The 27,486-nt window shown below is 40.1% G+C and overlaps 3 protein-coding genes across 11 annotated transcripts; 2 read left to right on the top strand and 1 right to left on the bottom strand.

The window, feature by feature from the left end:
- Positions 1-364: 364 nt before the first annotated feature.
- On the top strand, positions 365-23,094 carry LOC120948297 (uncharacterized). 9 transcript variants are annotated; one of them, XM_049605137.1, is made up of 12 exons: positions 365-504; positions 596-2,163; positions 2,897-2,987; positions 14,665-15,155; positions 16,294-16,710; positions 17,117-17,484; positions 17,574-18,598; positions 18,696-18,991; positions 19,078-20,209; positions 20,362-20,485; positions 20,553-20,704; positions 20,805-23,094. In XM_049605137.1, exons 2-12 carry the CDS (start codon positions 2,144-2,146, stop codon positions 21,027-21,029), a joined length of 4,341 nt encoding a protein of 1,446 aa, XP_049461094.1. In that variant the 5' UTR covers positions 365-504; positions 596-2,143; the 3' UTR covers positions 21,030-23,094. The 9 variants fall into 9 exon arrangements, with proteins under 9 accessions (XP_049461094.1, XP_049461095.1, XP_049461093.1 ...); XM_049605138.1 differs by having other exon boundaries at positions 1,626-2,163; XM_049605136.1 differs by having other exon boundaries at positions 2,029-2,163.
- A 113-nt stretch (positions 23,095-23,207) lies between these two features.
- Positions 23,208-24,743, top strand: LOC120948298 (N-acylneuraminate cytidylyltransferase). Its single transcript, XM_040364469.2, has 2 exons — positions 23,208-23,366; positions 23,463-24,743. The coding sequence occupies exons 1-2, from the start codon at positions 23,296-23,298 to the stop codon at positions 24,154-24,156; spliced, it is 765 nt and encodes a 254-aa protein (XP_040220403.2). The 5' UTR covers positions 23,208-23,295; the 3' UTR covers positions 24,157-24,743.
- Positions 24,744-25,267: 524 nt separating this feature from the next.
- On the bottom strand, positions 25,268-26,276 carry LOC120950544 (uncharacterized). Its single transcript, XM_040368667.2, has 3 exons — positions 25,984-26,276; positions 25,748-25,908; positions 25,268-25,655 (listed from the first exon to the last, which is right to left on the bottom strand). Exons 1-3 carry the CDS (start codon positions 26,168-26,170, stop codon positions 25,287-25,289), a joined length of 717 nt encoding a protein of 238 aa, XP_040224601.1. The 5' UTR covers positions 26,171-26,276; the 3' UTR covers positions 25,268-25,286.
- Positions 26,277-27,486: the final 1,210 nt, after the last annotated feature.

Genomic DNA, 27,486 nt, shown 5'->3' on the forward strand with positions numbered 1-27,486 from the left:
TGCCCGTCATGGGTTCAAGCCCCAAATGGACCGTGCCGCCATACTTAGGACTGACTATCCTGATATGGGGGGATCAATAAGTCACTGAAAGCCAAGCCCACAAGTAAGTGGTACAGGCAGGCCTTGACCGACAGCGGTAGTTGAGCCAAAAAGAAGAAGAAGATCGAAACATGGAAGCTTTGTAGCGTAAAATTTTTGTTTATTATTTTTATTTAATTTGCACAATTCATACCTTTTTTTGCTAGTTTTTGTGAAAATGTTGCAGTATCGTGCAGAATTATTTTGACGTTGCCAAAGCTCGTTGTTGACTAAGATGGCTTCTTGTGAGATCCAATGAGCTTACCTGATCGTCTCATGTTCCACTCGCTCCCCTGATTTGAAGCTCTGTGGTAGCATAAAAAACAATACTGTGTGCAGCTGCTGTTCGAGAAAAAGTGTGAACAGCAGAAGTAATAACTCTTGGATTATGCAGTTCGTGTAGATTACTTACCGTCGAAGCGTCGGGTAAATGAAAAGTGTGCTTAGCTAGTAAGCTAGTGCCGTGAAAAGATTGGTTTAGCGTTACTAGCGAGGGGTTTTTTCCGCACTTCCACAGCATTGCAGCATTGCGTTGGCCTTTGTGTGGCTTTCAACCCCTGGAAGGAGTTGCAGTGGTACCGTTGTTTTGAGAGGGTGTGTAGAAAGCGGTGTCTGACATAGTGCAACTTTTGCTAGGGTATATAGATTCCAGTGCTTCCCAAAGTATGGTACCGTGAACTTGGCAGGCGTTTTCTGTGTGCCAGTTTGAAAGCATTGTACGAATGGTGAAAAATGTAGCAGAAATCTGTTTACTACTGCTAGTAACCCCCGTTCGCGGTGTCCCCGTCTCAGCAAGCGTTATCGCTGGAAGAGGTCCGGTTGGTGTTGGGACGAATCGCAGTGCGGCGATTCTTGTGCTGTCTGCTGTTTCCTTTCTATCTTCCCTTCCGCTACCATCGCTGCATGTCCGGTGTTGGTAGTTCGTCGGCCTCGTTCATTCTCCATTTCGCCGCCACGAGCACGCGCGACAGCTATCTCACTGGCGACAGTGTGTGTGTGTGAGCGAGAGAGAGAGCGTAGCGATGTGAGCAGCGCACTAGCAATAATACTAAAAACAGCAGCGGCGGTGCGATAGTGCCAGCGACATCGCTTGAAAAGGGTGCGAAGTGCGACAAAACGATACCGCAACCGCTTTTTCCGTGAACCGAAGCAAGAGAGAAACGTAGAAGAAAAGTGTTTGCCGGGATGAAGGTTGGTACGTGTGTTCAATCGAAAAATGACAATTTGTGTAAAACGTATCAAATGTGCAAGGAAAAGATGCTCAAGTTCTGATCAGCAAAGTGCAATTTCCTTCGCTTGCAGCCTAGCGCTCTCTGGTACATGGTGTAGGGTTTCCTAGCTTCCGTGGAGAAAATCTGCTCCTGGCAAGCAGGAGGCCTGGGTGGGCTAGTGGAATAGCTGGTGGAAAAAAAGTGTTTGCCTTATTGGGAGTCTTCTTTACATTGCTGCTTGTTGGGGCTTGTGTGTGTGTGCGCGCGAGTATAAAAAGTGCGAGATAGTGCGCTGTCGACGACGTTGGTAATCTTTGCTATTTTCGGCCATTCTAGTTTGATGTACGTAAAAGTATTTGTGTGGCGTGTGTCTGGTGTAAGTGCAAGTGTGTGAGCGTGCGTGCGTGCGTGCATTATCCCATGCTTTGCGTGATTTCACGCCCTCCTTATAGTATGCCGGTTGGGGCAATGTTTCGTATCGCAAGCAACCCTGCTCTATTCGCAATTTGTGCCGTGCTGATATGATCTGCGGAGGCTTTGATAAAAGCGTTTTTTCCTAGTGTTGCTCCTTCGATTTCAAATAGTATTGTGCTTGCTGTACTGCATACCGAAAAGAATGGAACGAGACGAAACGGCGAATCAATAGCTGATAGCTGCGATGCTGTAGCGGCAGCCATAGGCAGCTAGTAGAGCGCGCATAATCATCGTGTATTAATCTGATTATTCTATTGTGCCACAGCTAATACGTGATAACTTAATGTGCGTACATATTCGGTTAAACGCTTAAAGCGCTCAGGAACGTCGCAGCGAGCTACATTCGATTACAGATTGGATAAAACAATCGGCAGCACAAAATGTCAACATCATCAGAAAGGTGCGTATGTCTCATCGATGACTACAGATAGATAGCTTCACACCTTCTTCTTACTGTTCTTTCCGGCGCATCGTACACACCAATACCAACGACCGTTACCGACATGCGTTCTGCGTGCGCCGTGTCGGATAGAGTTGTTTGTGGCGCTGTGCTCGTAGCGGCTTTCTGAGTTGTTGATGGTAATTTGTGCGCCGCCCTTATTTAAAGGGCGAGTCGCAAGGAACAACACAGCTGCTACAATGCGTGCGAGAGCGTGTCTCGTTTTAAGCTGCTTTCTGCTGCCTTCTGGTATAGCTGAGATTCGGCATGGCATGGGACAGAGTCAAAATCGATACAAAACACGCTTGTGTTTACGTTGAGCCAGCCATAGAACGTAGCAAGCCTTTCCTTTTCTTGGCACGCGTGCATGCTTTTGTTGTTTTCTGTGCTGTGCTGTTCGAAAAACTTTCAACGAGATCGATCAGCAAGTGATGTAAACGCGAGCAAGCAAAAAACGTGATTACGATGTGTTGGGATGTTGTTTTTATGATGTTAGTTTCTTCCAAGGATTTGTTTTGTGAATATTTTTGTTAACAATTTTGTTGTTGTTATCAACTCTGCTCAAACCGAGATAATCTTGGGGCGTGACCGATTTTGTGATGTCTCCAATCAGTTCGGCGTTTCGGCGGAGGGTTCTAATATATCTCAACTAACTTTGTTTTCATTTTCTTTTTCGTTCAATCATTGAATATAGGGTGGAATGGGTGGAAATTATCGAGCCCCGAACCAAGGAACATATGTACGCTAATTTGACGACAGGCGAGTGCGTGTGGGATCCTCCTGAGGTAAGTAATCGAAATAAAACTATCTATTACTGAATAGCTTTCAGTAAAAAACATTACTGAAGCATACTTAGACAATTTGCTGTATACAGTCTGTTCCCGAGTTACACGGTTTGTGCGTTCCCGAGGAATCCGCGTATGTCGAATTACGCAGTTTTCGACCAACACACAATTGGTGTCTTGGTATTTTTATGCAATTTAGTAGTTTTATACACTTTATCATTTATTTGATACGATTCGTGCAGAATTATTTGATATTTTTCGCTTGTAAGTGGATTAAATTTATTAATAAAATAAATTAAATAATCTGTAAAATTAAGAAAATCGCGTATCTCCGAATCCGCGCAACTAAAGAACATATTGTTCTTTGTTTCGAGTTTAGCTCTACTATGCAAGAACTCATCGTTTAATAATACTAAAAATTTATCAAAAATTAATTATATAATAATGAAAAGTATTGAAAGTCTTGAGTTTATTGCATGTGCAAATTCAATACTACAGCGAACTGTTTTTAACTGAGTTGACCATCCCATGCGTGACACAATGGTGCGTTCAAACTTAAAAACAAATAATTCGCACAAATTATTCTCCCTGGGACACCCTGCGGGAGTCTGGAATGATGGTCAAAAAGAACATGTTTAGCACATTGTTAATATGTGACCGAATTTAGACAATATTTAGAAACAAAAAGAAAAAAGACACAAAAGCACTCACACGCACAACTAAATTGAAGGGTTGATCAAAACAAAACTAGTATGAAAAGGGAAAGTGAATTTTGAGTGTGCTTTTGTGCGATATTGTGCTCAGAACATTGTCAGCTACATTGCACTCTTAAGTATACGAACCTGATGCAATTTTAAAACTTGACTGTAAATATCGTTTCATTATGTTCATTAGGCTGCACTGTTTAAATTTCTTAGTAGTACAAATATGTCCGATCTTCAAGGGTCTGCAATGATGTGTTTATAAGGAGCTACGTTTCTATTCATAAAATAAGAGCGAGGTAGAGGCGCGTTTTGTTAAGATAGTGTACTTGTAAAGAGAAAGAGAGTGCGTTACGTGGACCAGTGAAGCGTCGTTGTAACGTTTCACTTTTGCTGTAACTTTCCGGGCGATTTTTTGTATTGCTGCTTGGAGGTGCGTTTTATTGGCGTTAAATGCAACGATCAATGATCACGTCGAACATACAGCGTTTAGAAACGTTCGCTTTTCGCATTTTCCGTAGGAGCCGATATTGACATCGTTTCACTTGTAGTGCTGTGTTATTGTCTGAAGATTGAAATGGTGCTTGGCCAAATGTTCATCCATGTTTTTGCTTACATCAGTAATCTATTTTTATCGAGAAAAATAACGGTTCACAAATAGAAAATTAGTTTGCAGGCATTTGATGACTGTATGCATACGAAACTGATAGTTTAATTCTATTCAGGATCATTTATGCCAAGTTTTTTTTTTCTTGGCGGTGGATTATCGATGTCAGTGTGCTATTATCATAGTTTACGATCTTATAAATACCTGTCGTCGGTTCTAGGTGGGGTCGTATATAGGATTGAATATCATAGCGATGGGTTAGTCCAGCGGTCGGCAAATTTTACGACCGAAAGGACCTTATTGTTTAAAAATTGTTAGTAGTACACTTCCACGTGAGGATCAACATTAATTGCCAAGTATAAAGAGAGTGAAGCCATGTATAAAGTCGAGGGCGGTTCCTTGGTACAGTAGCCAACTCGCACGACTCAACATTTGTTGTGAAATCAAGTCTAGAATGTACCGTCCCCCCGTGGCAAGGACTGACTATCCGACTGCGTGGTACTGAATAAGTCTCGAAACCCTGTATAGACCAGCATGACCGCGTAGGACGTTACGCCAAGTAGAAGAAGAGAAGAGAGTATGGTGAAAGTTCTATGAAATATATGAAGCCGCGCATGCAACACTGCGAATCGTACTTTGCCGACCACTGGCTTAGACTGACTACTTTGAAGCGCTATAAACAAGAGGACAAAAATGGAACGATATTTGTGTGTAGCTGTTTTTGTTTAACAGTACCAAAGCGAACATCCGTGACGTACAGCAAAGTTGTTCTAACTATTTTACGTGAATAAAGGGTTCTATTCGTAGAGGAACTTGGCCTTGATTATTATTTGTTTGTCTCCTGTTTGCTTGCGGGCTTGCAGATTGTTTGTTTTTTCTTGTCCATCGTCTTTCCAGGCTTTCCGTGGTTTAGACTACAGCCAGAGGCCAATGATGGCAAAAAATGTTATTTTTAAAACTTGAGTTTACTTATTCACAGGCAAAGGTGCACTAGCCATCCACTTGACAGAAGGTTATTTTAATTCTTAATTATTTAACCACTGAAGAGCTCGCATTTTAAATAGACACATGGGTTTAGACCATGGGTCACCAAACTAGGGACCGCAGGCCGCATGTGGCCTTCGAATGCCCATAATGCGACCCGCGATGACTTTGTAAAGGTTAAAAAGTTCAGTATTTTCACTATCTTTATGCGTTACTTGAAATGCAATTCGGCCCACCAACTGAAAAGTTTTGCGATCCCTGGTCTATACTAAAGATCTGTAACTTTATTTCATGTTGATCATGTTCCTCAATATCTAACCTGCTGATAACTGAATACACTGTAAACTTATCATCACTTCCAGAGTTCCAACGGAGTTTCAGAGCGTACTAGTTTAGCTGAACTGTTAGTTAATTTAAAAAAAATAAAGCAGACAATGATGAAATTGACAGACAACACAGGAAATAGCTTATTAAATGCAGACGGAAGAATTGTGAAATGCATCTGCGTCTATGGATACGACATGCCTTCGTCGGTAATCAATTTTGTATGGGTAGCATGATCCTGATAATCCATTAAAGTCTTCTTTATATCATGTATTATTATTCTGTGAAGGGGAAAGAAGTGAGACATCATCATCATCATCATCATCATGTACTATTCTCAAAAAATGACATGAAATATAAAATATATAAGTCTTCGAACGTTGAATGATGAATTACCAAGATAATGTGTGCTTGTAAATATGAATTATATTTCAATGGCATTTGATTCGATGTTATTTGATGAAATTATACGTTATTATTATACGATATAATTATATTATATCTATTTTTTTTAAGAAAAGTACTTCTGAATAAATAAAAAGGCTTCTTTAAGTTTATTAGGTTAAAAAAGCTTATTAGTTTCAGAGAGCTTCTTCATTTTCTTTGGAAAAATTTGATAAAATAAGAAACTAATTTCTTACTATTTGGCTTTTTATCGGTTTTCCTACGGGTTTAAGCCATTTATCAGATTTTGTGAATGTTTTTTTTTGCAAATCAAATGGATTGAATACTCTCGAAAAGATTTGGTGCATCTTCATCTTGAGATTCAATGGAAAATTGTATGAACCAATAGAGTGCTTGCTTTGGTAGCGATAATCGTTTTTCTCGTACTCGTTTTCTCGGTCAACAATCAACAACCACTTCTCCATTAGCGGAGGCTCCGTACACCAGCAATGAATTCACATTGCTTTTTCCAGATGTTTATGTAAATATTGAACAAAAATAAACCAAAGTGAGGTGCACGAGCTTGCTTTCGCCAGTGTGCGCCATTGACATGCTTCTTGTAAAGCCGTTGCAACGGAAGATGTTTTTGGTGTATATCGTAGACAGATTGATCCGCATGCCGGAGGAATGCATAGAATTACGTGTTTCCGAAAAAGGAACAACAAAAATCGTTTCTTGCCGAACTGTACCGATAGACAGAAAAAAAAATCATAGTCTTGCGCGCATCACTATTTGACCGAACCGCTATGAATCATTGGAAGCAACTGGCTTCTTCGGATATATTCACCCGATTTCCATTCTTCTGGAAGGCAAAGAAAGCAGCCTTAATTGAATGTTATTATTAGTGATGTCGGTAATTGTGCTTGCTGCTCACAAACGTGATTGTTTTGACCTCAAATTCTTTAAAAAAGCTCGGTTGATCCGAGGTAGTGAAAATTGTGTCGTCCTCAGAGCATGGAATGCTGATTATTTTTGCAACAATCTTTTTTTTGGAACACTATTAAATGTTTATATGAGAGATTTGATATTTATTACCTTATCCATGGTGTTCGAAAATTAATTAAACAGTGTTTATTGTAATTGTTAACATTCATTTTTATGGAACTTAAATCAAACCAGATGTGTTACTATCAAAACATGTGCTGCTTTTCCTTGTGACTAGCGCAGTCACACAGGCCTTTAATTGCTTCACGAGCGGCCTGTATAGCTTAAACTACACGATGTAACCAAAACTCCCAAAAGCGGCCAAAGTCATACAAAATCATCAAACTATTTGTGCTATGGCGCGTTTTGATCTTCGACCTCGGAACCGAACCAAAATTCAACAGATATAAACGGACAACACTGTGTGATAGTTGTGTGTTTAAAAAAAATAGGAATAAGTGTCAGTGAGCATTTCGTAATTTAATTTAGATAAATATAAATATGATTACATTTTAATTTCTTATGCCGTTTTAATATTTAGCAGTGTGTAAATAGGAGGACTGTCATTATACATGACTATCGAATATAGATTTCAATGCGTTAGCCTAGTTTTTTCCTTGATGATGTAGCCTGATAGAAATTGTTTCTACTTAGCACGTGGAATTTACTTCTGGAGCTGGTATAACAACTTAAAGTTTTCGTAAGCATCTCACCGTGCGTGTAGATATACCGGTAAAATTGTAGGCCATGAAACATGCAAAAGTAGCAACAATTAACATGGATGAAATTTTTCAATTCGATTTGTATGTGTTCAACTATCACCCTGTATGGTGCGATAATACTCCATAATATTTTGCACGTGTCCGCTTATGCCGTGAAAATATTAGACGTGAAACAGATTGTTTTTGTACGGACACTTCGAATCGAATATTATCGAATATCATCTATTTTTGCTTCACATCGCGTAGCGCTATTTGACGATGTATCTAGGTGCACGGACCAGTACACAACTATTGCAATGTACTACTCTGATAGTTAAGAGTCGCCATGGACCCAACCTAGATGCGCTTCAGTATTGAAGTGATTTTTGGCCAAGCTTTTCCAAATTGACCGATTTATTATTTATTCGTCCCTAGATGAGACGGATTCAAGAGCCATAATTATTGTTAATTATAAATTAATCCTTGATTTTTCCGTCCACTAGTCCAGCTCGTTAGAGTATGAACCAATAGGATTGAAGCTGCCAAAAAAGAGTTACTAAAAAGAGTCTTGTCTTGTACATCAGTCTTCTCCAACTTCTGGTCCGTGGCGCAAACAGACGTTTTCCGCGAAAGAATTAATTTTCTGAAAAGAATAGCTTGTTACGATGCATGTTGTACAGTTTTGTTTCCCACAGTCACGATTTAATGTTTTACAGGCATGTGTAGAATAAGAGTAAAACATCAAGAAGCTTTGAAGAACAAAGTCTACAAATATATGTCCTCAAATATATATGTACACTAAGTTAGGTGGTCCGTGATACTAAAAAGGTTGGAGAGCACTGTTGTACTTCACTCCGTGGCGTAATGTAACATTTCGTCTGTTGCAACATACTCCTTGTTTGTTATTTGTTCGGGATACACTTGCTAGGATACGAGCACATGCCTATTGCATTTTTATTTCTAAGCTTTGCTCAATAGTTTATCCTGAACGAATAAATCTAATAAATGTTCTCGGAGCAAAATTTCGTAACTGTAGACAACTATGAACTGGCAATCTACATTTTTTCTCTAAGCTGTTTGTGCGTTAAGTTTGCTGTTTGTTGTGTCATAATTGATCGTAGTTTTTTTTTTAAAGATTAACTTTCAAGGCTTGTCACTGCCACCTAATTGTTAAATCACTCTATGTAACCCATGCATATGGTGTTCTTGTTATTGTGTCAATCCATTGTGAAGTGTGTTAAGAATGATGGTGCAAATGGAAATGTCTAGACTTCCTCTGTAACTCCACTCTGGTATAGTGCAATCGATCTCGATTATTGTTTTTGTTCTCTGTGGTTTTTGTTTTAATTTTTTATTGTGTAAAATAAGAAAACGCGATTACCAAAGCCGATTAATTTAATATGCGTTACCGAAAGGAAAGTGCCTCCCAGCAGCCCCAACACATAACGTAGTTTTTGCGAACACAGCTGATGCAAATGCTAATGGTACAGGCGAACGAATGAACCGTAGAATGATTGGTCTATCATTGCCACTTATAATTGAAGCAAATTCATCATCTACGCCATTCTCTTTTTTTAGAAGCGACGACTACATGCGTTTCGCAGTTTGTGATGTGATCATCCATTTGCGATGCGGCCTATATATATGCGTAATATGGCTCTTGCGTTACCAAACATGGACGTACTGGAGACAGAATGGTTTCAATTTTACCCGTGTTCAATTTATTCTATGCTTGCCAGTCATACTCTTTTACGAGGTGTATTATCTGTAGCAACAAGTTTGTGGTGTAGACTATAGTCATAGATCTTTCAAATTGTTCCATTAGAGTATCCATTGATGAGTAATAATTCTTTGGTTTGAAAAATATTGGTAGATACTTTAAAAAGACATTAAAACCGTCAAAAAATGTGTTTATAAGTAGAGGATATGCAGCAGTTTGATGGTTTAAGAGAAAATAGTAGCTTTTGTAATTTTCAGTAATAAAATATATTTATCGTTTAACATTCTGCAAATGCCACAAACTGAGTATAGAATTTTTAAACTACAAAACTGCATGAAGAGAACCCACGATAAGCGAAAACGATTTTTTAGACCCCTTCAGTTTTATCCGGGCGTCATTTTAGTAACATTAATGAACGACTTATTCTTTATATAGCATGGGCAGCCGTGACTGTATAGATAGGATTGTATAGGGTTGTATAGAGTTATGTGTAACGCTTAGATGACAGGCATTCAGTGAAACGAACGGAAGGTGAAGTTCCTGTTGCACCGGATATTAATAAACCGACCCTCTTGGCTGCTTTTCTGCAGAAAAGGCAAGAAACCTTGCGAAGAAACAAATCTGGTAGAAAGGAAGCGTTAAATACGAACCAGCACGCGTTAGCATGATCTCTCTGTGCAGATCGGGCATAAACATTGCTAACAGTTTTACTCGCCCATCTTGACAGTGCAGCGTGTCAGCAGCATGGTGATGATAAGAAAGTGAAAGCAAGCCAGCAAATGGGTTTATCCCCACTGATATCTTCGATTTGCAAGTCGGTTGCACGTTGTGTTGTGCACATTGATCTACCGATTTCTTCATGTAATTAGCGTTGAGTTCCCTTTTAAAGGTTTTCGGTTTGTTTAAAAAATATCATTACCATACATTGCTTTTCTTCAATTTAAAGAAGGCGCAATGACTTCTGCCTGTTTGGGCATGCAAAGTCAAACCAAATTCTCTAGGAATTACGAATTGTAGGTGGTGATCGATCGATCGATTGAGTTCTTCTGCATTCACAACATTAGCCCTATTGGTACGCTGTGCCAAGTTAGCGGTTAAATAGGCTGCTTTCAACATGGCAATGTATGTGGTGGTGACCGTTAAAAGAAAAGAAGAGCAACCCGTTAGCGACCGGCCGACCGACCGAACGGCCAATCGACCAACCGAACAGCTTTTGAAGGTTGGCCTCCACAGGGCATCGTTCGTCGCTGCGGTCGTCGAGCATTGCTACGGTTGGTTGATTTTTTTCTCTCCTTTACGAGCGCTTTGTTTAACGTCGAATCGGGAAAAGTTGGTCAGCTACTCATGATCTCCATACTTACGAACCTTCGAGTGGCCCTTACAATCGTGGAAAGTAGTATTTTGCTCGCTGTGCAAACATTACAATTCTCATGCTGGGTACACTTGATGCGGCTGTGCCTGTTGGACAATAGTAGAGATGTTTTGTTTTGCTACTCAATTTCAAGTTTATTTTAATGGAACAATATATTTTATAGGTAGATTTTTGGCAAAGATGACCTTTCAGGTCCTTCTTATACTACAAATTGTTAAACAAATTATTATGTTTTGTAGTTTTCTGTAATAGAAACAGTTTAATTAGAAGCAACAGAATCAAATGAAACAGCCAGCTATTTTCGCAATATGATCGTAGTTTGTTTTCACGAGTGTAAGTGTAAATGTATTCAGTAAAGAGCAATCTGATAGGAGGAAATGTTTTCATTGCATTATCGCTACGGGTATGGGTCTAAGGTGAAAGAATAAACACAATTGCGATGTATTCACTGTCTCTCGGTTAGCAAATTGACCCAAACAAGGGAATAATTTCTTTAATAATATGCCATGTTTTCTAAAATACACCAATTATTAAAAAGTTAGGTGATATCCTACCAACGAATGAATCACTCTTTGAAAGCGTTATTAGTTCATCCAGCCTTCTTTTATTGAGAGGTAGCCCAAAAAACCTCAACCATACGCATACCAAAACCGATCCGTGGTGTGATTATTCAGCGGATATTTCTATTGGCAGTCGCTGCACCGACACCATCAACCGAACGGAAGTAATGAATTATTTTCCGTTGCCACTGGGAACTTTAGGAAGGCTACTTGTGTACCGTCAACCGTGTCCATGCGATTTGGACGCTTGGCGCTTGACTTTTCTCTGCAATCGTCCTTTATAAATATTAATGTAGCGGAGCGGGCATTGACAACTTCAGAGGGATGTCAGTAACGGTTGGATTAACGTCGGCGAGATAATGCCGTGCCTTGGTTTCTTTGCCTGAACCACACAGCCACTGTCTGGGCATGTTGGGCTAGTCGAGTTGTACATCCTTATATTTGATTCGCGTGTCGAAATCATTTCCTGTGTGTGTTTTTTTTTTTTTGCTGCAATACGTTGATTGGCGATTTCATACATGCATCAAATTGGAAGTAAAACTAAGTCAAACTCTTGACGCTTGTGTAAAGCAGCTTGTATCAAAACTTATTCTCATCTTCTTTGGCACAACAACCGTCCAAGACTTGGCTTTCAGTGATTTTTTATTTCCCATAACAGGATATGCTTTGAATTTTGTACTAATTATGAGTTGCGTAAAAACGTGCATATTTTATGTTTATTGGAATTAGCTATCGCAACTCTAACCATATGGCATTATGTGCTGCCCACTCCGTGATACTGATAGAACTTTGGCTTATTATTTTTAATCTTCAAAAAGGGAGCAAATCCCTAATGAGAAGCTAACAAAAAGAAAGAGCACAAAAACGTAAAATACGAAAAAGGAAAGGGTCCGACCTGACCAATGATTCAAATGAACGTAAAAGAAGAAAAAAAAGCACAACAAAACATGTGCACCATCAACATGCGGGCACATGAGTAACCCATACAAACATATGCTTTCTTTTGCGAGATTCTTCGTGATTCTCGAAACGAGAGAAACATGAAGAATACTGGCACGCACGCATTGATTGTCATAGTATCTTGGTGGTTAACCGCATACGTTTTTGGAAGCGCACACGACGACACTTTATGGAACCGAGTTTTTTTAACGCCTTATTCGTGGTGAGTCGCAGTCCGTTTGTTTTCCGACCTTAAGATTATTGTCGGGTGGCTTACCATGGTGCATCCGCTAGACTGCTTTTCAGTTAGCATTGGGTAGGCAACATTTGAACTGGCATTTGAACTGGCAGCTGTTGGCTACACTTCCGGTGGATTGAACGTATTTGATGAGTAAAATACAACACAAACAGCAGTACAGCGACACCGTTCCATAGCTTGATAGATAGATTATTTTGTTGAAGCCGTAAGATTACGCCTGTTTTTTTGTTTTACTTTGTATAAATTCTATTCCGAGTTTTTTATATGAATAGAATATGATTTAGTTAATCTTAAATAGTAAACAAATTTTAATAGTTTTTTATTATAATGGATGTTTGCAAATTTAATCATATGTATATATCAATCAAGCGAATGATCTTTAATTGGTCTTTAAATGATGTTTAAGTGATCCGTTTAGGCAAATCTATTCGGCCAAGTTAATTTTATCGGGAACAACAGCAAGTTGGAGGAATGTTGACATCGTAGTAGATCTTTTGAGTCCAAAAATACAGAATATACATATAATTTTACGAAATTGACAAACGAGAATTGCCACTGGTGAATTGTTATTTGTATGTTTAATTGCACGTATGAATAACATAACCAGCTGACTTTGTTGTGCATGTTATGTATTTCATTTGTTCAACATACATTTGTTGATTCATTGTCATCATATTGACCAACAAGTTCCATCATTTCTACATTTCGTCAATGTGCTCAGTAATTTCTCGCGTGCGTTGGACAAAATGGGGATACAACGATGAATGTATTCAATATTAGTTTAGATTGGACACTTTAGAGGCCCTACTGTTGCAGCACGTCCTCAATGTAAAGATCTTCGGCGACGGTATAAATAACTCAGATTTAATTATTGAATCGCAAAAACTTTTTTTGTGATAAAATATTACCAATCTTTCTCAATTAGCATAATACCATGAATTTTTTTTTAAATTTTTGATCTTAACAACGTGAAAAACATTGCATTCGCATACGCAGCAGTTACTAATAAAGTTCAACAAGTATTAGGTTTTGAAAAACGACTATATTTTCATTTTTCCCCGGTTTTTCAATAGCTTAGTTACTGGTTCTAACTGTTTTTGCTTTAGTTATTTGCACAGCTGCTTTTTTATCCCATTTCTCGAATTCTGTTACCGATATTTTTTACATCTTCTCGTCCGATAAAATTCTTGTATTATTATTAAACTTTGTTATGTTTAATATTTTGTAAGAAAAATATTTTTCTCTACGGTCTCTTCCTGTCTCTATAGGGTGTCTTTTTTCTAAATCTTTCATAGAATTATTATTAAAGATTTTTTTTTCTTGTTTTACTTTTACTACTTCTTCTTTTATTATTCATTTTCTCTCTTGCAATATATGTTTTTTTTATTCTTAGTGATCAGTCTCATTTATAGATATTTAAAGGTACAGCAATCGTTCTTCGCGGCATTACGGTTAGTTAAAGATTTTTAAATAGTCCAAAAAGATCTATAAAATTACTTAAATTGCCTAAAATTTTCTCCATTATCCATTCCATTATTTCTGTATTGTTTAGCATTGGGAGCACATCATATATGATGAGATAAAGAATAGCCTAAAGCATATGAGTTGCTGTGGTGTGCGCTTTGCATAAAAAATGAATTTCATTATCAATTATGTCGAGAAGCAATGATTTTTGTTGAGAGATCCAGCATTGCATATAAGCTGATTGATCTCAACGGTAATTACACTGTAGTAACTGAGTTATCTAATAGATGAATTGTGATAGTGATATACTCATACCCTCACTTGCAAGCTATAACACGAAAGTATTGCGACTGATGAAATTGATGTGTGATAATGTGTAATAGTCAGTATCAATAAAAAAAACTATGCTGCAATCGTTTACTGTTATTATGGTTTCTATTAGGTGCCAATGATAAGATATTATGTATTTTCTACTATGGATGACTACATTAACTTATTGACAGTCCTTTGTAGAGTAAAGGATTATTATACTATATGAATAAAAAATATATTTTAATTCTATTTGAAATATTTAAGGTATAACAACAATGCAATCATAACTTGAAGCATTTTAATGCAAAAATGTTTTTTTGTGAGAATTTTTTTTCTATAACATTTTATGTTTTATTTTACTTTTAGGGTGTAACTATCAAACGTACGGATGCATCGCAGTGGTGGGAACTGTTTGACACAAATACCTGTCGCTTTTACTACTACAATGTTGCCTCACAGAAAACCGTTTGGCATCGGCCACAGAACTGTGATATTATCCCTCTGGCCAAGCTGCAAACCCTGAAGCAAAACACAGATCCTAGCGATCGGAAAGATGCAACACTTCCGCATCATCATCACCACCATCACCACCATGGAACGGGCAGTAGTGGAAGCACCGCAGGTGGTATCGGTGGTCTAGGTTCACTCGGTGGAGCATCGAAATTGGGTGGCAGTGGTACGGTGGGAAAATCTTGTGGACATCGAACGGCGACAGGCGTCACGGATTACCGTGACAGAGATCATCACCATCGTAGCTCCAGCTCTGGCCACCGTCGTGGCGGCGGTGGCGGATTGGATCAACGCAGTAACAGTGAGCTTCTGGCCAGTCCACAGGGAAGACACAGCCTTCAGCATAGGTAAGTCTCATCGGAACCACACGAGTGTGATACACCTTTTTTTACTATACTTCCACTAGAATCCCGTTTTGCAATGCGACCACAAACGACAAAGAACGATTCTACGCAGTTCTACGTATGCTTACTGTTGCTGTTGCAATCAGCAATGTGTAAATTAATTATTTCCGTTTCCAAATTTTGCTAGCCTTTTGTTATATTCCTAAATCTGTAATAGTACGTTTGTCCCATTTTATCAAATTTTTGTTTTGCCGAGTATGTACGTACGCTACAGCAGTTATTTAGGTCGATATCTATTAGAACAAAGTCCATTAGTTTTTATTTAATCTTTGTTTTAAGTGCCTTAATGTTGTTCTGTTTTCTGTTCTGTGTTTTGAATTGTTGTTTTTCTCTTCCTTTTTTTCTCTTTCTTTTCAACATTTTTCGGATGCTTCTTTTTTCTTCGCTTGCGATATCTCTTCCTCGTCTTCGTACATCTACTTTTCGCATCGTTTTGTTCCTACTGTCTTCTGGCATGACGACGACGACGGCTTTTGATTTCGTAATATTTTTGTTACATAAATTAAATGTTTGTTTTTTAATGTTTTAATGTTGTATTGGTTTGTGGTATCTTGATTTGAAAATATTATATTGTTGCTATTGTTTCCCTCTTGTAAACACAATGAAATATTCCTCGTATTACCGTAATTATGTCGTGTCGTGTGTGAACATAATTTTGCCCAAAAAAATCCAAATTTTTTTTTATCCCTGCACCCTAATCTTCGTTCGGGCTATTCGGTATTTGGCTCTACGGAAAACAACAAAATTTGTTGTTTAATTTATCACCGTTTTCAACTCCAATGCTTTCCATCGTACCGTAATTTTGTTTGTGTGTATGTGTGTCTTTCTGTCTGTCTGTTTTGTGCATATCCTTTTGAATGGCATTTGGCTTGCTTACTGGCACACCTGATTTTCCCGAACTTCCTACTCGTCCTTGTCATGCAACTCTTTCACACTGCCACCACTTAATTTCCCTTAAAAACAATGCTGTGAACCACATACTTCTTGCGGGGATACCATCCACTCTCTGGCCGTTTAAAACGCACACATCTGGGGGGTGTTGTAATGGGGTTGATTGTTTTGTGTTGGTTGGTGACATCAGATTACCACCGAAAATCTTAACCTCCCCGTTGGCTGATGGTAGCAGCCACTCTTCGATTAGTCGATTGGATTCACACAAATTTTGCAGACACGGTGGCATGTCTGTGCCATCTTCTGGATCGGTTCGTGGCAGTCAGCGCTATCCGGCCAGTTATCAACATAGCCATCTTCACGCATCGCAGCAACACCACCAGCGTTTTCACCACCATCATCATCCCGATAGCTCACTCAAGTCGCCTGAGGGGGGTAGCCTGTCCGGAAGCTACCGGCGATTACACGGAGGCGTTGTGGGCAGCGTTCCTGAAGCAACGGGAAGCAGTTTGCTGCGGTATGGCAGTGGTTCCAGTGGTTATGCAACGAATGGCCATAGCACCGGTGGTACGGGTAGTAGAAAACACAATCCTGACAGTAGTAGCGGGTAAGTGCATGGAACGCGATCAACTAGATACGTACTCGGGCGAGGGAGGTGGTGGTGTGCATGGTGGTGTGTAGTATGTATAGTAGCGTGCGTGTGTGATCCCAAGATAAATCCTGCATCCGCTATCATTGTCACCCGTAGTAGTATGTGTATTGTGTGTGTGTGTTTGTAGTGTCTGCACGTCTCTATTGGCAGTTGACACATTCACGAATTCTATATGACTAAAACATAACAGAAAACAAGTCCAAAATTAATTTCACTATATTCATCCAGCATCATCTCACATAGAAGGAAAGCAAACTAAACGGTGGTGATATTTGGTTTTTGTGATCGTTGAGACGCAAAATATCCCGTGTATGATAATCCGCTTATAAGAATCATGTATTTTTGTGTATTATTTTGCTAGCTATCGTATGCTGCAGGAAAGTTCCAGTTCGCACAACATTCCGCATTCTGTGGTAGTTCCCTCGCCTTCATCATCTACTGCAGCTGTGTCTGCAGTAAGCAGCAGCGAAAAGTTAGCCCTTGGAGCATTACATCATTCGTCAGCACTGCCGCCACCGCACCAAATGCTGTCGTATTCGATCTCAAACTCATCAGATCTTGCTGCCGGCAGCCTATCGTCACCATCACACTCGTTGAGCACGCCACAGTTCAAAAAGAAGTTCATGCATGACGGTGGTGTTGGGGGTTCCTCTTCAAAATCAACCTCGAAAGATGGTAACCTTGCTGGGGGCATGGTATCCAAGCACGAAAGCTTCGATTATGGAGGCAGTAAGTAATAGTTCCCTGCGGCTGAACTGGATGGTTTTGCTCAAATAGAATCTAAAAGGATTAATAATTTCCCCAATGCTCTTTTTCAGATCCTAGTGCATCATCAATCTCACTTACAAGATCGGGTAGTTTCCTGTCATCTGCGGGAATTACTAGTGGTGTGGGCGGTGTTCTTGGTACTCCAATTTCTTCCCGACCGTATGGTCCTTCCGGCAGCGGAGGAAGTCATCATTCTTCCAGTGGATCTCATCGGAAAGGTAGCTTTGACGGAAATGGTGGAAGTGGTAATGTACCCGGCTCCGGAGCTGGAGGAAATGTTGGTGGTTCCGGAACAGCAGCGGGTGGTGGAGGAGGGGGAAGCGATGATTCAATGCATGAAAAATATTTCAAATCTGTTGAAAACACACCGATCACGCGAAGGCGCCACACCACGTCCTCAAAATCGCCCTTGCAGCAGCAAAAGCAATCAAGCGATTCTAGTCCCCAGAGTCCAATTAGTCCTCAACAGCAGCAGCAAGTGAAAGTGCAGCGACCATCAGCTTTGTCGGTGGAGCTATCTCCCGGTAGCAGTTACCAAAACAACGGCAGCAACAAATCTAGTCATAAAAATAGTAATACCAATAGCAGCAATACCACAGGTGATCATCCTAGCGAACCATACAGTGTGGATGGTTTGAAGGGAAAAGCAGATAAATATCAAGAAAAGATGAAGCAAGATCGTGCTGGTAAAATATCACCAGGTGCGGTGTCTGTGGGTGGTAAACAGTCTCCTTATCCACCCAACATTCCGGCATCCTCGTCCTCTAGTCATCCTGCGGATCAAACCAACAGTGGTAGCACTTCCAAGGGCAGTGCGGGCAAGGATCATTTTTCGTTGAATCTGAACCAGTCCAATCTCGACCGGCACAATAGACAGCTCGATCCACAACAAACATTGGAGAAAAAGTCGTCCGGTTCCACTCATACCGTTGCTTCAAATAATTCATCATCGCACAATGCAAAACATGGGAAAAAGTCCAAGAATTACAGCAATCATAATACCGCTGGTGGTACCGGTTTCGATTTCGATTACGACAACGGCAACACCTCGCCTTTGTACTGCAACTGGGATAAGGTAATACTTTCGAAAAAAAAAAATCAATAATAATGATCTATCACTTTGATTGGTCGAATGACTCACCGCAACTGTGGTATCGATATTTTCTTTACAGGAAATGCAGGAACATTTGCTCCCTTTGCAACATTACATCTTAGAACAGGCAAAACTGTCGGGTTCTTATGGACTTGGAGATCTGGATTCGGATTCGTTTCATTCCGACAGTCAATCTGAGCACTCTTTCTCGGGACACGAGCCGGATAATGAAGATTCGGATCATTCCGACGGTCACGGTGACTATTTAGCACATTATCCTTATGAAGAGTATGGTGCCCGGCACGCCCAGGACGGCGGTGTATCATACTATAACTTTGAGTTTAATTTTGGCGACCGCGACGAAAAGGAAGACATGTAAGTATTTGAAGTACGATATTCAAGTACGGTAGATGTTGAAACTAACCTTTCGAATATTGTTAAATTATTTCGGTAAAATATAGATCCGAAGAAGTGACAGCGAAGTTGGAGAGCATGCCGGATCAAATATACAGTCCTGTCAAAAATCATCCTCCACTGCACAAATTCCCGCCAGCTGCATTCCAGGGAGCGAGATCAGCTCTTGATGCATCCGGTTTGGTGCCGGATGCTGTTGATCGCGGAGTACCTACGGTTCCGATGGGCGGTGCAAATAGTACATTTGGTTCAAAAACTTCCTATCTACAACAGATGGCTGCTGCGGCCGGTCACCACCAGCAGTTACAACTCGGCGGAGCAATGCAGTCTCCTCAACCACAGCCGCCACATAAAATCAATAAAGCTACGTTGCTACAGCGATTCCAGGAAAACCTCTCACTGGGGGCATCTGCTCCGGGAGTAGGTGGTAACGGAAAGATAGCAGAAATGGCTTTGCTGAAGGAGTGTGACATCGAGAAATTCGCGCAGGATAATCTGAACCTCCATTCTAAGGGCATTTTCCGGAAAAAGTCTTCCGTGAGAGATATGCTCAGTTGGACATCAAACGCGATAAGCCGTCCGATGTTGTCGTTGGCAAGGGATAAGGCAGGCAAGAAAATGGCAACGGATCTTTTCAAGTTGGTTCAAATATACATGGGTGATCGAAAGGCCCGTATTGGTATGAGTTTAAATTCGGTGGCGATAGACATCGTTACGATGGCGATGGGCCAGGCACAGCTGCGCGACGAACTGTACATTCAAATGTGCCGCCAGACCACAGAAAATCCGAGTAGAGATTCGTTGATTCGAGGCTGGGAACTAATGGCTATTTGTTTGTCATTTGTGCCACCGTCCCCTACATTTCAACCAGCCTTGCTGGGATACATAAATCGGCATCGGGATCCGTCTTTTGCAACCAGCTTCCCCGAAGTTGGCAAGTGGCCAATCCACGTTCAGATTTCGCACTACGCTACGATAGCCTGCCGCCGATTGGATCGTATTGGAAGCTCGGGAAGAAAACAAGCTAAACGACCGACAGAAGACGAAATCAATCAGGCACGTGAGCAAATATTCCGCGACAGCATGTTCGGCAATACTCTGAGTGAAGTAATGGAACTGCAGAAGGAACGGTTTCCAGATCGCCAACTGCCCTGGATACAGACAACACTTTCCGAGCAAGTAAGTCGGAATGATTTAGAATTTCTCAAAAATGACCAAAATTTCAAATTTCCTTTCAGTTTGTAAATTGTTCAATTACACATAATCCATTAATCCATCGCTATTTGAATCGATCTTTCTAATTTATATATTTGTTTTATTTTATTTATTAGGTGTTACTTCTGAACGGGAAGCAAACTGAAGGGATTTTCAGAGTACCGGCAGATGTCGACGAAGTTAATATGTTAAAAAATCTTATCGATCGTTGGGAATTTCCAGAAAACAAAGGCACGATGGGTAAGAAAACATGATCAGCCTCATTGGTTTAAAATGGTTTAAAATAATGAATATTATAATATTTCAGATGCTCACGCTCCTGCGAGTTTGTTGAAATTATGGTATCGAGAACTGTACGATCCGCTGATTCCGGATGAGCTTTACGACGAATGTGTCCAAACGGAAGACCCTGCTGAAGCAGCTGCTATCGTAGAAAAGTTACCAAAAATCAATCGATTGGTAGGTGTACAACATACATCCAATTGTTTAAAAAACAACGTCATTTGAGCTTGGCCCAGATTATAAACAATCCATCAATCATTCTCGTTGTCCTTTCCAGGTTCTAACATATTTGATTCACTTCCTGCAACAATTTTCGTTGCCTGACGTTGTTGCTAATACAAAAATGGATTCATCTAATCTGGCGATGGTATTTGCACCAAATTTGCTACGCTGTCAATCACAAGATCCAAAAGTTATCCTGGAAAATGCCCGTAAAGAGATGACGTTTATGCGTACCCTGATACAACATATGGACACTTCCAGTGTCACGTATCTGGTGTGAAGAGTAGACCAACATGTATTGAAATATCATGGAAATAATTTGTACAATCCCGTAGAACATACCCCAATTTAATGGAAACATAGACAGGATAGACAGGTATCTATTTCATTTTTGCTGTTGCTATTTGCTGCATCAATTAGATTTGCTACATCAGCTATAACACGGGTTCAAATACGGCATTGCCAGTAGGAATGTTGCTGTATTTAACATAGCAATGTTTTACTGGCAATGTTTTACTGTTGAGTAGGAAGTTATGCAAAGAAACATACAATCTTGATACATACAGTTATCGAGTTGCGAATATAACAGAATATTTTGCTGCACATTTTTGGATAACCCGACCGTGAAAAACGACGTACCGTTCATAAACCTTACGACTTACCAAAATACAGCTTAGTAAAAACAAAATCGTAACAGCGATACAAGAATAAGAATAAAAGTTAATGGAACAAAACGATGTAACCACACAACAAAAATCAAATACTTTGCACACACAGCTAAACACCGTAAAAGAAGAGCGGTCAAAAGACGCTTCCGGGGATTGCTAACTATTGTATTATTTACAGAAACTTTTAATAATGCAGTACGAATAAAAATACACTTTCACACTAAGCATCTTATAAACCATCCCACTCATTCATTCATTCTCAAAATCCATAAGCAACGTAATGGTTGCGAAAACTCTTGGGCGAAAACACACAGACACTGGCAAATATTGTTAAAAGTATAAAACATATGAGCTAAAAGAGAACCTAATAGTTATTCCTTACTGGCATTTAAAGCAACAGGTGCGCAATATGCACAATTAAAAACACAAATTACACAATAAAAGCTACAAAACAACTATTGGACTGTGCTGGGTAGAGAGTACTGCAGGATAGCTAAGTGGGTATACAGAAGTTTTTTTTTAATTTAAACGGCAAAACATGGGACAACAAGCACAATTTAAATAAACAAAAGAATTATAGAACAGGTAATAAATATAGTCTTACTTCATAATTGCTTTTATCAGTTTGATTATTGCAAAAACAAAACACACCTTCAGTTTGCTTCACACAGGTGTGTGTTGAGTCCATACTCTCCCACCAAAAGATTTCCAAACTATTAACGTTTTCACGAATACAAAGATTTCAGAAGATGTAGCTAGGGTTTCAATAACTTCTTCCATCTTGTCATATTTGTTATGATTTTTTCAGTAAGGTCTATAATATCGAATTTGACGTCAATTGACGAATTCACAAGCATCTTCTTAAGTGCTAATGTCTAATGGAAAGTCTTTACTCATTTGATAGTTTTAGGAGCTAGGGATTGTTTTATACCAAAATTATATGTATTTTAAGAACAGGCAGCTAGGTAATAGTTTCTTTCGCTCTCTTGTTTATAATAAAAGAGTTGTGTAGATATATATTAAGAATGAGTTTGTTCGAAACCAACGATATGTATGAATGATTTAACGTATAAATTAAAACTCACTTTGCGCGTGGTTAACGAGAATCGATCGGAAAAGAATGTTATGTTAGTCCAATAGACCAGTACAAAAGGGTACGTAGTAGTGACAACAAACTGTTTGCTCTCATCGTGTTGATGAGTTTTACCATCTCTATGGCCTTCGTGTAACGTACCCTAGAGCGCAATAACATGAAACTTTCTATTTGATTTGAGAAAATGAACAAAATGCGATCGTAGAAGATGAACACATTATTAACAAGCGTCCAACAACGAGGCATGCACGAACTCACAATCTATTTATGCAGAAGCTTTGAAGAAGCAAACACAAAACTCACTTAACAAGTAATCTATCAAACAAACAAACAAACAAAACAAACACAAATGCAGATGCGAGCAATGAAACAAAAATAAAAAAAATGCGCTGAAGAATATTGAGATAAAAATATATATTATATATTCTATATTGAGAGAAGTTTAAGTAAAGCAAGCATGCAAAAACCAATTAATAATTTATTACGAGGAAACTAAAACATAGACGCTAGTGAACGCCGACGAAAATGAAGAAAGGACATTAACCTGACGCATTATAATGCAAATAAAAAGAGAACAAAACCTACTTAAAGATATGTTCCACTGCAAATTATTTCATATATTGCATTCTTTACTTTATGTGATGGTGTGCGTCTTGGCGTGATGGTGTGACTGAACTGTATGTATTGTTTGTAGCATCGTGCGGTATAGTCGTGTTAGCTGCTATTCATGCGCAATGCCAACGAACCATCAGTGTTAATCTACTTTACTCCGAAACAGATCTAAAATGGGGTTGATCACAACGCTGATCGTATTGTTGTATGTGTTTGAATCGTGTTTTACTGGCAGTTCTAATTCGTTAGTACTTAAATTGCTGTTGAAAATTGTTGGTGGAAGTTATATTATGCTTAATTATAATGTTCTTCAATCTCATTGTGAATCCTTTCATTGCAGTGAACATCCGATTGCAGCGCTGGTGCTAGCCCGTGGTGGATCAAAGGGTATACCATTGAAAAATATCGCCGAAATACAACCGAATCAAACACTGTTAGGACGTGCTCTGGGCACAATCCACCAGTCGGGTGTGTTTGATTCAATTTGGGTGTCGACTGACCATGAACAGATTGCTTACGAAGCTGATCGTCATGGTGCTTCCGTGTTTGCCCGGTCAGCAATGCACGCACAGGACCACTCAACATCATTGGATGCGGTGCGTGAGTTCCTAGATGCACATCCGGAGATACACAATTTCGCGTTAATTCAATGCACTTCGCCGTTTCTGCGGGCTCACTATTTGGTAACAGCAGCTCATCAATTTCATTCGCGTGTGAACGCTGGAATGGAAAACGCACCAGCGTGTACATTTAGTGTAGTTAGAAGCTATAAGCTGCGCTGGAAGGAAGATGTCGAAACTGGCCATTTAAAGGCGATTAACTTCGATCCTTTCGCCCGCCCACGACGCCAGGACTGGCCGGGTGAACTGGTGGAAACAGGTATGTTTTACTTTGCCGACCGACGGCTAGTGATGGAGATGGGAAGTTTTCAAAGCGAAACATGCACTGTAGTAGAGGTAGACGAGCAAGATGTGCTAGAAATTGACAACTGGAGGCATTTAACCTTGGCGCGTATTTTGCTCGGTATGGAGTAGCATGTTAAATGTAGAGTTTTCCTATTTAATGTGTCGCATCGCACTTCTCATTCCTCTGCTTAGGTGTAACGACTCAGGCCTAATCTTTTTTAAATACCGATCAGAGCTTCATCATAATAGCAAAATTGATGTAGCCAGTATTAAGTATGTATAATTGCGCTAAGGAGGGAAAAGAGCCACCACCTAAACTGCACCGAAGATACCGAATAAAATTTCCTGTAATATGAGGTTATCAACTTTTAAATACTACAGTTTGCTTCATTAATAGAGAATTGTTGTAAACCGTAGCACACATCATTTGAAGAAGTATATGATACTCGGGGCCGGTCTGGTGGTACAGTCGTCAACTCGTACGTCGTAACAACATGCCCGTCATGGGTTCAAGTCCCGAATAGGCCGCGTCCCCATACGTAGGACTGACTATATCCTACTATGGTAACAATAAGTCACTGAAAACCAAGCTCACTTCACTAGTGGGTACAGGTAGGCTATGACCGATAGCAGTTGTTGGCTGGTATTATTGAATCCGTTCGTAGCGGCGGCGTACGTCCCGACACTCATTTTCTTAACGTACTAGATGGTTGCTACAGTTATTCACCGCGGCGTTGTAGGAGCGGGCTCAAGAAATGTGTTGCCATCCCTAAAATTTCATGTGAGCGCCGTACGTTCCCGCTACGAACGGATTCAATAATACCAGCCGTTGTGCCAAAGAAGAAGATATGATACTTAATTTAAATTATTACCTGCAGTACAATGAGTGTGCTCCATCACTCTATCGCTCAGTATTCTATCAATTTGCTGTGCACTGCATTAGAGATGGCAAACACAAAACGTTACGGCAGGCAAACGTGTTTATACCCAACTCGTCATCGATGGGGTGTTCAAATATGTTACTAAGCTGGCGAGCTAAGTACGGATTTGATTGCATGGGATAATTATTGCCTGTGACTACATTGTTCGCTTGCGCATCAGGTGTAAATTCTATTGATGGTGAGACAACTTCGAGCTTGCTATATGGTCACGTAGTTGTTGTTTAAGCACGTTTTGTGATTAACACCTTTAATATAAAAAAAAGCTTCTTCTTATTGGAAGAAATGTGGCAATGGAAAGATATTGTTCTCAAATTGGCTTTATTCTACACGTTTGGACATACACTTTACATACTTGGTGGTAATGTTGGGAAAGACGAAGCGTTCGTCCACCTTGGCCATGTCTTCGTACGACACCACGTACGTTTCCTCATAACCGGCCTTTGCTGCTGCTACTTGCGATCCGATCGCGGTGAAACAGGTGGATGTTAGGGGCAAACCAACGGCCTTGCACAGAGGAATGCGCGCACGCAGAATTTCAGTGGCTATGCCCCGTCCACGGTAGTTGGGCGCCACCGACAGTCCCATTGCGCCAAGATATTTGTCGACCCCGTATCGCTCGTAGACGTTTGCCTTCTTCATCGTATAATCGACAAGATCGTAGATGCATCGCCAAACGCTTCCCTTGCACTGTTCGATCGCGATAAAAAAATACTCATGTCATGGGGATGTATGTATAAAGCAAGCGTTTTTAGCACAATTTAGCGAATGCAGCTCCATACCTGATACTCTTCCTTGTCACTTTGCTGTGAAACGTACAGCATGTTCATGCCGGCAATTTCATCGCTGCCTTCCTTGAAGCACACGAGCACAAGACGCAGCTTCACGAATTCACGCCACAGGTCGGCAATCTCATCAACGCTTTGCTGCTCATTGACGATATCTGTGGGAAAGTAGAAACAGAACCTCCATCGTCAGGGCAAATCCGGGGGCAAAAGTTGGCCAATGCGAACTTTACCTTTTGCACGGCACGTCGGCTCATCGTACACGAAGTATTCCATCATGTGCGCGATCGCTTCTTCAAAACGTTCCTCCGGAAGATCCTGCACCCGGTAGGTGACCACTTGATCGCTCTCCGTATCCTTGGCTTGGAATGTATGCCATACGGACGGGTATGGAATATGTTCCGGACGTTTCCAAGTCATTTTACGCCAGCCAGTTACCAAATTGCTACCGTTGTGTTACACACTCCCCGAGCGAACGGATTGCACTGTGCCACTGTGGGTAACACCCTAAGCAACACACCCTTAGCATTATGGCGCATAACGATTCGCTGGGAAGAAAATAGCCGCGCACGTAAGTGTGTATATAACTTGCTTGTGTGAAAGCATCGACTGTTTATTGTAGTGGCCGCTATGATAGTAGAGAGAACCCAGCCGTTGGTAGTATCAGTGTGAGGTGTGTTGATAAGGTGACCTTCGTTCTGGTTTGAATCAAGTGCGAAACATATTGAGATGTTTTCAAGTCCCCTTTATTTATTCTATTTGATTGGTTATCTGTGGATGTTAACATCAGATCAAAACATTAATCGGGTTTGGTGGTAGTAGAGAGAAAGATGGACTGGGATTTCATGAGCTTTGGAAGGGGATGTTCGTCGATAAAGAAATATAAACCGGCACGCAAAATGTGCCTCACTTCATATTTGAAAGAAAATAGGGATGAACAGATTTGTGGGATGACATTCATTCATTTAAGAGGTATATAACGATGTACGTGTGTGTGTTAGTAGCGTTTGTACGATGACGCTTTGTGTGGAAACGGGTCATTGCACATTTGGTTAAGCTCTACCGCAACACACTGATAAGAAAGAAAAGGAAGTGGGTCGTTTTATTGATGATTAGCCGCGTTGGTAAGATGTGTGCGTTCGTTGAACGGAACTACAGCCAGCCAGCCAGCCAGCACGGCAATGGGACGATAGTTGGCGCGAAATTGTTAAGTCACTGTGTCAACGTCTTACGCCTCGCTTGCACATTAGAGCTAGTTAAGTATGTTGACTGTTCTTGCGCTCGTGGGGTGGCGTAAAGCGATATGGGTGCATAGTGTTTGGTGTGCTCTCAACTAAATACTACATATGTGTTGTATACATATACGAGGGTGTGTGTTTTGTATTTTTGTATGAGTCATAAGCTACCTGTCCGCTCTCTAATCAGATAGAGCACGTACAATGATGGATTCATTGATTGGAGTTGATTATGATGCAATGATAATGACTCCTTTCTTGGACTAATCCATGCACCGGTATGGTTGATGGTTGGTAATCTAAAACAAAAATGGCGGGTGAAAATGGATTTAGAAAAGAGTCTGTTCACTTTATTATCTGCTCAACAAGATTTCGGTTACAGTTAAAATGATTAATTACAGTTAAAAAAAAATGATAGTCACTCAAAAATCGAGAAACACCTATAAATAATTGAAAATTTGACCAAAAATCGAAATTATATACTGCCAATTGTGCCAAATA

This window comes from Anopheles coluzzii, chromosome 2 (assembly GCF_943734685.1).
Source record: "Anopheles coluzzii chromosome 2, AcolN3, whole genome shotgun sequence".
NCBI lineage: Eukaryota > Metazoa > Arthropoda > Insecta > Diptera > Culicidae > Anopheles > Anopheles coluzzii.

Excerpts from the sequence above, each read along its gene's own strand:
- LOC120948297 (XM_049605135.1), top strand. The coding sequence starts at position 2,668 with ATGTGTTGGGATGTTGTTTTTATGAT. Across the intron at positions 2,694-2,896 it reads TGGGATGTTGTTTTTATGAT|GGTGGAATGGGTGGAAATTA; the intron begins GTTAGTTTCTTC and ends CATTGAATATAG. Across the intron at positions 20,486-20,552 it reads AGAAAACAAAGGCACGATGG|ATGCTCACGCTCCTGCGAGT; the intron begins GTAAGAAAACAT and ends ATAATATTTCAG.
- LOC120948298 (XM_040364469.2), top strand. The coding sequence starts at position 23,296 with ATGGGGTTGATCACAACGCTGATCGTATTGTTGTATGTGTTTGAATCG. Across the intron at positions 23,367-23,462 it reads TTTACTGGCAGTTCTAATTC|TGAACATCCGATTGCAGCGC; the intron begins GTTAGTACTTAA and ends CTTTCATTGCAG.
- LOC120950544 (XM_040368667.2), bottom strand. The coding sequence starts at position 26,170 with ATGACTTGGAAACGTCCGGAACATATTCCATACCCGTCCGTATGGCAT. Across the intron at positions 25,909-25,983 it reads GCCGACGTGCCGTGCAAAAG|ATATCGTCAATGAGCAGCAA; the intron begins GTAAAGTTCGCA and ends ACTTTCCCACAG. Across the intron at positions 25,656-25,747 it reads GTGACAAGGAAGAGTATCAG|TGCAAGGGAAGCGTTTGGCG; the intron begins GTATGGAGCTGC and ends GCGATCGAACAG.